General features: G+C 42.3%; 1 protein-coding gene across 1 annotated transcript; it reads left to right on the plus strand.

Annotated features, from left to right (window-relative positions):
- Positions 1-273: 273 nt before the first annotated feature.
- LOC104321752 (olfactory receptor 10AC1) lies at positions 274-1,278 on the plus strand. Its single transcript, XM_009924620.2, has one exon. The coding sequence runs from the start codon at positions 274-276 to the stop codon at positions 1,276-1,278; it is 1,005 nt and encodes a 334-aa protein (XP_009922922.2).
- The last annotated feature ends 9,107 nt before the right edge of the window (positions 1,279-10,385 follow it).

The raw sequence follows: 10,385 nt of genomic DNA on the forward strand, positions 1-10,385 counted from the left end.
CTGACGTTCCTTTTCATCAATGTCATGGCAAAGAATCCTAGGCAAATCGTTTGGGCACAAGAACCTCGGTGGTTGTGAGAATATGGGTCTGAGAGTGTGTCGAATGTGACTGAGTGAAATCAGTTTTGCATTTAAATGAAATCACCTTCCTCCCCTCACACTGAGCTTTTACTACACTCGTTCTACAGTACCGCACCATTATTTCCTAGATGCAATTGATTGCCAGGCATCAGGGCAAATTCAACGGTCTCCCTTCTGTTTCTCTCCCTGTAGATGCCATGTGAAGGCTGCACGGAGAGGGACAACAGGAGCACTGATGCAACCCTGGAGTTCCTCCTGCTTGGCTTCTCCGAGCTGCTCTGTCTGCGGGTCCTCCTCTTCCTTATCTTTCTCATTGTCCATTTGGTCACGCTGGCAGGGAACGTGATGATCTTCGTGGCAGTGGTTATGGAGCCTTCCCGTCCTCCCATGCTCTTCTTCCTCTGTCAGCTCTCTGTCATTGAGCTCTGCTATATCTTAGTCGTTGTTCCTAAGGCACTGCTCAGCCTGATAGTGGTGGAGGGCAGCACCATTTCTTTCATCGGCTGTGCTGCACAGATGCACCTTTTTGTGGCACTCGGTGGGGCCGAATGCTTCCTCCTGGTAGCCATGTCGTACGACCGCTACGTGGCCATCTGCCAACCGCTTCACTACGCGGCCGTGATGAGCGAGGGGCTCTGCCTCAGGCTGGCTGCGGCGTGCTGCCTGGGGGGCTTCGCCGTTTCCCTGGGGTTGACGGTGGCTGTTTTCCGCTTACCTTTCTGTCAGTCGCGTCGCATCAATCACTTCTTCTGTGATGTCCCTGCTGTGCTGCACCTGGCCTGTACCCAGAGTTACACCCCTGAGCTGCCCTTACTGGCTGCCTGTGTGCTCCTCCTGCTGCTGCCCTTCCTCCTAATCCTGACCTCCTATGTCTGCATTGCTGCTGCTTTGTTACCCATCACCTCCTCCGTGGGAAGGGGCAAGGCCCTTTCCACCTGCCTTTCACACTTGGCCATCACCTTGCTACACTACGGATGCGCCACCTTCATGTACGTTCGTCCTAAGTCCAGTTACTCACCAGCTCGAGACAAGATGGTGTCTCTGGTCTACACCAGCGTCACTCCATTACTCTATCCCCTCATTTACAGCCTGAGGAACAAGGAAATCAGAGGGGTCCTCATGAAAATGTTGAGGAGGAGGACAATAGCTCAGGTGAACTGGGGTACTATCAGCTGTGATGTGTGTGGTAAGTATTAGTAGAACAAACATGTGCTTGTGGGAAAACAGCCTCATAACCATGTTTGGACCAGATTCTCCATAGACTACACTACTGCAAATATCCAGGCAGAAATCAACATGCATCAATACCTTTATGAGACATCACTGCTAAAAAAAACACCACCAACAACAACAAAAGGTCTCTAACATAACGCTTTACCTAAAGGGAAATGCTTTAGTGACTTGTGAGGAAGAAGAACTCTGATCAATTTGCAGTGTTGCTTCTGTGATCACATACATACTCAAGCTTACATTCACGGTCATCTCAGCACAATTGAAAGATCAACACAAAATTATTTAAAAGCTGCTGTATTGGTTTTATTATTTTTCTATCAAGATGAAAGTAGAAACTGGAAACTGGGAAGTCAATAAAAAATTTCAGACTGGTAAGTTTATCAGCACAAAAAATCTAAAGAGGGTCACTGGAAGGTTAGAAGAAGAAAGCCCATGCCTAGAAAGAAATCGAAATTAAGCTGTGGTCTTCTCCAGATTTAGCAGAAGGCTGCACTCCAGCATCCCATCACAAGTGGAAAGATCATTAGTGTAAACTCATCTTACTTTGAATTATTCTAGATAATGAAAATGAAAGTGCCGTCGATTTGACAAGAGTATGACTTTCCTACGCCTGTTTTGCAGGAAGCAATCTTTCCTTTTATAGTGAGATGCTTTAGGTTTGGATTGTTCCTATGGCAACATAAAGGTTAAGATACTGGTCTTATCGCATGACTTTTGTCAGGAAAACCTGTATCATATACATAAGGATGCCTGAGGAGTATTGAAATCTATCATCATAAGATTAATAATACCACTGCTACAGTTATTGTAATTTCTTTAGCAAAACCAGTGAGTTACAGCACATGCTGGACTGCAGCAGACATAAGAATCTGAAAGGTGCAAAGCAGTGTTATTTTGTGTGTTTCCTACATGTAGGCGGAAGAGGATGATTCAGAAACATTAGGGAAGATCAGTTTTGGACAGAAAGGGGGGAAAAGAAGAAGCTTCATTATTTTATTTAATATTTCCCTCCCCATGGCTCTTTAAAGCCCCAAACAGACCCTATTATTCAGAACGCCCCTTCTTACATATCAAATTGTTGAGAAAAAAATTAAAAGACTTGTTTCTGTTTCTCTCTCTAATCCAAAGGAATTTCAGTACCTCAGCTGCCCTCAGCTCTCTTCCTTGGCAGATTGAGAGAGCAGAGTGATATTTGCTTTCTCTGGGCTACAGTCATTAAAAATTACAGTAAGTGGATTTGACTAATGAAAAAAATTGTCACTGTAACTAAGGAAGTTAACTTGGAGCCATCTGACAAAAGAGAAATATGGAATTTAAAACTCACATTAGAAGCTGTCTTCAAGTTGACAGTCTAGCCAGCTTAAAACATTAACACAGAATATTGGCTCTCACGTCAATGAATACCTAATTACTGCTGTGAGCAAAGGTTGAGCTGCATTATTTAAAATGATCAAAGTTGTAGTGAACATTTTAATCACCTGCCAGGTCTTCCAAAAATGAGAAGGGGAGGGTCTCAATAAAAGCACATTACTTACTAATAGAGAAGTACTTTAGAAGTACATTAGAGAAGTACTTTGAATCAAATACTATTAAATAACTGTAATGAGCACAGGACAAAACTGAAGCATCAATTCCAAATCCTGTCAAGTCAAATCAGGCTTTGAAGTTAATCCTGCTGCAAGCAGGGGGCTGGACTAGCGACCTCCAGAAGTTCCTTCCAAGATGAGTAGGGCTCTACAGCAGAGTTTTCTAACCTGCCTTCTAGGAGATATTGATATGCTCAAATACCTGGCAATAAAACCAAGGGACAGAAAGACACTGAAGTTTATAATACTGGTCAAAACCTTGGTAGATGCCCTCACATCTTTCTGGCAGCTGTGGGCATGGGATAGCAGAGATACAACTATCACCTGCTGCTACCTGTGAGAAGATAGCAGGGCTGTGTCCTGAACCAGAGATGTTCCTCGTGAACAACTGCCGATCGGAGGCACCTCGGCAAACCTCTCCTCGCTATAAGGATATGGATGATGCCTTTGGCAGGGATGACATGACCGAAGCAGCAGCCAGGCTAGACTCCCAGCTCTTTAGTTCTGAGATACATGTGGGAAGCACAAGCAGCAGTGGAGGCTTTCTGCGAAGACACTGTCTCCACCCAATGTCCTTGCAGATGAATGGAGTGAGGAGATATCCCAGAGCCCAAGACATGGAGGATGATGGCAGAGACATTTAATAACCTTCAGGGTACTCAAGATCCAGTACCTTGAATGGCACATACCATTCAAAGAGGTACCTTCACTCAAGGAGATGCTTCAAGGTGGTATCTTGAGTGCTACCTACCAGTGAAATCTCCTTTTCAGTGTAAAGAAACCAGTGAAAGCTCCTTTTTTTTGCACACTGTTGTGTTTTACTGGCAATCCAGGTAAGACATTTCCTAAAAACTGTTCCTATAAATAATCAATGTCCTAAAAGAATTAAATGCACTTGCATTAAAAATATTTCCTTACTTTTCTGGGAGTCTAAATGCAAAAAGTTTACTAAGGGGATATGTTTCTGTTATGGGTTAGGGAAGTAGAAATTCTGCTGAAAGTCCAATTTTAAGAGCATGGAAGAAGTTTCAGTGTATTCACCTTCCCTTGACAAAGTCATGTTGTCACAGTCTATCCATTCTGGCTTATATGGAAAGTGAGTCCACCAGCCTCCCTTATTTTGGATTCTTTAAAAGCTTAGAAAACCTGCAGATAATCCTATATTTACCCAGATAACTTCTTTTGTCCTTTGATCTGAAGCAGAAGGAAAGTATCAAGGTGAAATTAATACAGCTATTTACAACAACGGAGTTGTAGCCAGTGAAAATGGATGTGGGGATAGGATTAAATCTACAAAGCAGACTTTAATATCATGAGGGTGAAAAGCTGTCAAAGATGGTGATTTGCTTTATTGAGAAAAGGCCCCAGTTTTCCTTATGTTTATCATTCAACTGCCAAGGGCAATAGCCATATTGACTTTAGTATGACAAAAGTTGGAATGCTATAGGAGTTTCTCTTGCAGATATTTAGAGATATAAGATTTACAGAAGAAGAGAGATGAGTCCTTCCTGAGCTTGTTTTGTGCCATTATATGAAATTAGTTACCCAGCATATAAAGTTTGATAGGATCCTATATGATATAAAAAAAAAGTCCACACCCCTTTAAACAGGCTAATGGGGAACAAATATGCTTAAATATTCTGCCTTTCCCGCCTGTCCTGTTTTTGGCTGGGATAGAGTTAATTTTCTTCCTAGTAGCTGGTATAGTGCTGTGTTTTGGGTTTAGTAGGAGAAGAATGTTGATAACACACTGATGTTTTCAGTTGTTGCTAAGTACTGTTTATACTAAGTCAAGGATTTTTCAGTTTCTCATGCCCAGCCAGCAAGAAGGCTGGGGGGGCACCAGAAGCTGGGAGGGGACACAGCCAGGACAGCTGACCCAAACTGGCCAAAGGGGTATTCCATACCATGTGACATCATGCCCAGTATATAAACTGGGGGGAGTTGTCCGGGGTGGGGGGTGGGGCAGATTGCTGCTCAGGGGCTAACTGTGCGTCGGTCGGTGAGTGGTGAGCAATTGTATTGTGCATCACTTGTTTTGTATATTTCAATTGTTTTATTATTATTGTCATTTTATTATTATTATATTGTCATTACCATTATTATTTTCTTCCTTTCTGTCCTTTTGAACTGTCTTTATCTCAACCCACGAGTTTTACTTTTTTTTTTTTTCCCGATTCTCTCCCCCATCCCACTGGGGGCGGGGGGAGTGATCGAGCAGCTGCGTGGTGCTTACTTGCTGGCTGGGGTTAAACCAGGACACCCCCAGAAGCAAAAATTTCTAGACTCTAAAAGCTTTTTATTTTCCAACGGGGTTGTTATGCAAGGCTTTCCTTAAGTCCCCTTTAATGGACTGCCTCAGGAAGCAACCAGGAACATAGGACAAGAAACAACCAGGAGACCAAAGTGGAGTTGAGGAATGAGGTGAAGCTCCATGTCGGCTGCTTGGTTTCAGAGTCAGTTTCACTTTGCTCTGCAATCATCTCCACATCAAAAAGGTGACTGAAGGTGCTATTAATAATTCCAGCATTGTATCCCTAACCTAAAGCTCTCGGCTCTAAAGATCCTGCTGCGCTGTTATCTTCTCGACAAGGCCAGGAAAAAGTGAGAATGGGAAGGTCAATACCTACCCAGTGCGTACCCTTGGCTTTACCTGCATAAGTGCAAAGATATGAGACAGTCTGGTTTTACAAATTGGTATGTAAAGATATAAGACAGTCTGGTTCTACAAATTGGTATGTAAAGCTGAGGGAAGACTAGATGGCTCAGCAGCATATGGCCTCTAACCTAGTCACTGCTGAAAATCAGGTCTCCTAAAATCTGGGTTGTGTTTTATTGTGTTTTTGGTCTACAGTTGCTCCCAGCTTTCATTTTAGTTTTCATGTTTTGATTTAATTAAGAGTTCAAGTTTCAAAAATCAAGTGGGAAGCTGAATTGGGAATAGAGTTGACAGTGAGTTGGGAAGATGTTACCACAATCAATGCCCTCTTCCCACCTGCAAGACAGCAAGGTGTCTGTTTCAAATATCCTCTCTTGGTGTCAACTTTGAAACCACTCAGGATGAACATAGGTTGTTAATGCAGCAAGCAGTGGCAACTATTTCATTTCTGCACAGGACAGCAACACTACAACACCAAGACTAAGCTACAACAGCAAGAAATGAGGGCAAGCTTACAGTGTTTAGATCATGGAGGCAACTGTAATTTGTCAAGAAGAGGACCATAAAAATAACCGCAGGTTTGAAACAGACATAAAAGCTTTAAAATTCCTATTAAAACCCCCAGAAATTAAAAGATTGATTAGCTCACACAATCAGCTGTCAGTGTAGAAAAAAGAAATTTAAAATCACACTATCAAAGTGACGAGTGATATGGCTGCTTCCTACATGTTATTAATGTTAATGATTTTTTTCAATGTTGGTGAGGTATTTTCACACTTAAGCATAATTAATCCAAGAGTGGGAAAGAACAGAAAATTACAGAGAGGAATGTATTTGTCATGCAGAGACTACTATTGCTATATTTTGAGCTGTGATTCAATTACTAAAAATATTATAATCCTATTTTTCTACAACCTAGTTGAAGAAGTCATGAGCATCTCTACTAGAAATCAAATTTCTCTGGGTCAAATTTTATGCTATTGTGTTAGTAATGCTCAAGGAGAAACTGAATCCTTCTTGCTTTTTTTTTTTTTTTCCTACCTGAGGTCAGTAATAGAAGTAATTAAAAAGTGAAAACTTAATGCCACCAAGATAAATAAATATCTTTACATGTGTCCAGGAAGAATATGCTCTCAAAGAAGAGTGGTAAGTGTAGAACTGCACTTTTTGGACCTATAAGTATATAATGTGCTATAACATCTATTAGAAGGTAACTCTTGTGACCCAGACTTGTACCACTTAGGGCAGTTTTATAATGAAAATATGAATCAGATTATATTATGGCTGGGTTTGCATTGCTTTCTACTTGTCTATCCAAAATGTTGTATCTTAGCATAAGCGAAGCCCTGTTTTGCTTACATTTTTTTTCTTTTTGCAATAGGTCCCTCAGTCTCTAATGGCTTCACTGTTGACCAAAAGTGTTAATGTGGAAAGAAACAAAATCCCAGCCATCTCCAGACAAAACTGATGGCAACACCCTTAAACTACGCGTGGTCCTGATGGGTGGCGTGGGCTGCTCTCTGCTCCTGCCACAGCACCTTGAGGCAACTGGGACCTCTCGGGCTCCGCACCCACTGGGCCACCACAGGGAGCAGAACCGGGATACGAAGGCAAGAGAATTTTCTCAGGTAATTTCTGGGAAAAAGAAAGCCCCTCCCCCTCATTTTCAGGATGGTACAATAGTTTAATTTACTCCTGTTTTGCAAGCCCGATAAGAGCATGGCAGACCACGTGCAGGATCAATTATCAAGAGACAAAAGCCAGAAAGCCTGCAGTTCAGCCAACAGTGAAAATAACGCTTCTGTGCCTCATTAGGTGTCCAGCCAGAGCATCAGTAGGTAGAGAAACACCTATGTGTATGTTGCTGATGAACAAGTAAGTGGAGTTTTATGCAGGGATACTGGACTTCCCGTCCATGTCCATGTCCTTCCCACTGGTACACCATCTCTGTTCAGTGGAGAATACATATGGGCAGCTGCCCTCTTGTTTTGACTGGAGCCCAGGCAGGGAGCTGTCTACATTCCTGGTGGCAAGAAGACATGGTTGTTCATCTACAGGTGATGAACAGAATCAGAAAAAAGTTTAAGATGGGAAGGGACTACTGGAGGTCTTTAGCCCAAATACCTACTCACAGCAGGGTTAATGCTAAAGCTGTGTCAGGTTGCTCAGGGCCTTGGTCAGGCAAATCCTGCACATCTCCAAGGGTGTTTCTCTCTGGATACATGAGGAAGAGTGAGGGAGTGTCCCCTGCTTCTACTGGGAATGAAACCCCAGATCTGCACCCTATCTCTACCAGCTTCATTCGTTCCCTTGCCCTTGTTCTTCTCCTCAGGGGAGAAAGATAACCAGCTTGACTACTTGTGCAGTCAAGTCCTCAAGTCCCTAAGCTAGGGGTGACCACTTTGTGATCAAGAGGAGTCACTTGTGCTCCTTTGTAGGAGTTTAAAATAAAGTTTGAGTCTGAATAAAAAAAGTCCATGTAAAAAACTAATTTAACAGCTTAAACCACTAGATGGTAGGAGTCTATTTTCTGCAGAAAGACTGACTGAAGTCAGTTGTTTGAAATATTCTAAGATAATTGCTGGTGGAGTAGAGCCAGAAAACTTTCCAAGATAAAAAAGAAAACACTAGAATATTAAACCGTGGTCACGGAAGTAAGAGTAAGAGACAGAGAGCACGAATTCTCTACAGGGAATGAAACATCAAAACAGAGCGTCCCCTATGCTCTATAGAGTGGTCATGGATTTTTCTTAAAGTTGTAGAGATAGTGGATAAAAGCAGTGAATCAGAGGCCACAGAACAAGGGCAAGTTCCTCCTTTAGACTGAAGCGGGGCTTGTTGCAGAATGTGATGGGGACCCCGGGAGCCCTATACACCTACGTTACTATAACACCTTACTGAAAGCCAGTTCAAGATGCACAGATTCAAGTTATCAATACCCAAGGGATGCTTTGATAGTTTGGGAAGTAATATCAAGTGAGGAACTCCAGAGATCATTTCTAGGTTCAGTTTCGTTCATCATCTAGAAGGACATTTAACAGCACAATGGTGAAACTCATAGCTCTTTCTAAAATGTAAGGAGCAGCAACCACAGTAAACAATTTATAAGAAACATATGAAAGAGTTCTGACTGAACTGCAGTTCAAAAGAAGCACGTCCCAACTCAGATTGGGAGTGCCCTTTGACTGTCCCAACAGTACATCAAGACAAGACCTGGTGCATACCATTCCTCCTCACTTCCCTCACCACAAGCCCACATATCTGTAGGAGGAAAGCCCAGGTGTGTTGTGTAGTGATGTTTTCCAGCTAGATACCTAATCTCAGTGATACACAAAACAGGATACTGGGAAATGGAAGGAAAACATATGCCCTGTGATTCAGAAATACTCAGAGGGACTAGAAAAACACAGGATGAGATTCAGCCCAAAGAGACGCTGAGAGTGAATTTAAAAGATGCGGTTATCTTCTTACCATCAAAAAGCGTGCCAGAGATGAGAAACTTACTGGGAAAACATCACAGTGAAAAGGTTGTGGAGGTGTAAATCATAGAATCATAGAATATGATCGTAAAGATAAAGATTTTTTGAAATTAAGCTATTTCAGTTTGTTTGGTTGTTGGGGTTTTTTTTGCACTAGACACTCAGGGAATTAGTTTTGTCCGACAGTTTACAAAGACAGAATCCAATCTTGTGATGCACAAGCAAAAGGATCCTGTCAATGAAATACTCAGCAGAGTTGTGTGAATAATTCACGTGTAGTGCTCCACTGTACTGAGTACAGCGTCTGTGTAGATACCCTCTTTTTCCCTTTGGATCTGCATTTTGGTGCAGCGGACACATGGCAAAGCAATGCAGCAGAGCTTTTATAGATATCAGTAAAGTTCCAGGCATTTGGGGTTTCTACTTTTTTGTGCTTCTACTTGTTTACACATTTGCTGCAGATCTTCATCTTGCTGCATTAGATGGTATTTTGTGTGACTACCATTGTGCACATTCTGACTGGGAGCTGCAGTAGGTGAACTCCAATCTACAAAATAACAAAGCGTTACATATGATTTCTGACCACCGTCATCTGGAATACCCCAATTTCTGACCCCCATCAGCCAACTCTACAAGGGGGAGAAAAAGAAAGTAAATCTTTTTTAGGCCTTCTTCTCCAATAAGCCCTAGTAAATCTGTTCCTGCCAATTCCAAACAGCTTAGATCAAATGTCCTGAGTATCTGCCCACTAATGAAACAGAGACAGAGCATCCCCAGCTTCTTCACCCCAAAGCTTTGGCACTTCTGAGATTCTGCAGATGCAAACTCGGGTAGCCCTGAGGAACTGAATGTAAGGCTGCAACACTGATTTTTTTTTTTTTTTTTTTTTCCCCTTAGGAAGGATATGAGCTGCTGAGCTGCCCTAGAGCTTTACCCTCCAGTTGCAGATGGTTCTTTCCCATTCCATGTGTCTGTAGGCCTCACCTATGTTGTCCCATCAGAAAGGGGAAGTCAGCCGTTGGTCCATCTGCCCCACTGCTACATCATAGACTGAAAAAGGCACAGTATTGTACAAATGAAGACTGAAATGGATACATTCCACTAGTGCAAATTCAAGGTATGGGACGCAGACAAGGAAAACTTATACTGGTGCTGCAACGGAAGTCATTCAAATGTGGAGGAAAGGTGAGCATAAAAATTTGAGACTTAGCACCGTAGACTGAGAAAGAGCACTTTAGACAGGATTAAACTGGAATAAATTTAAGATATAACTACTCTGAACGACATTAACATTTGAATTATTTGTACTGGGAACTTTTACTTCACGTGCTATGCAAAATTTAAAGC

Source organism: Haliaeetus albicilla, chromosome 6 (genome assembly GCF_947461875.1).
Source record: "Haliaeetus albicilla chromosome 6, bHalAlb1.1, whole genome shotgun sequence".
In the NCBI taxonomy this organism is placed as follows: domain Eukaryota; kingdom Metazoa; phylum Chordata; class Aves; order Accipitriformes; family Accipitridae; genus Haliaeetus; species Haliaeetus albicilla.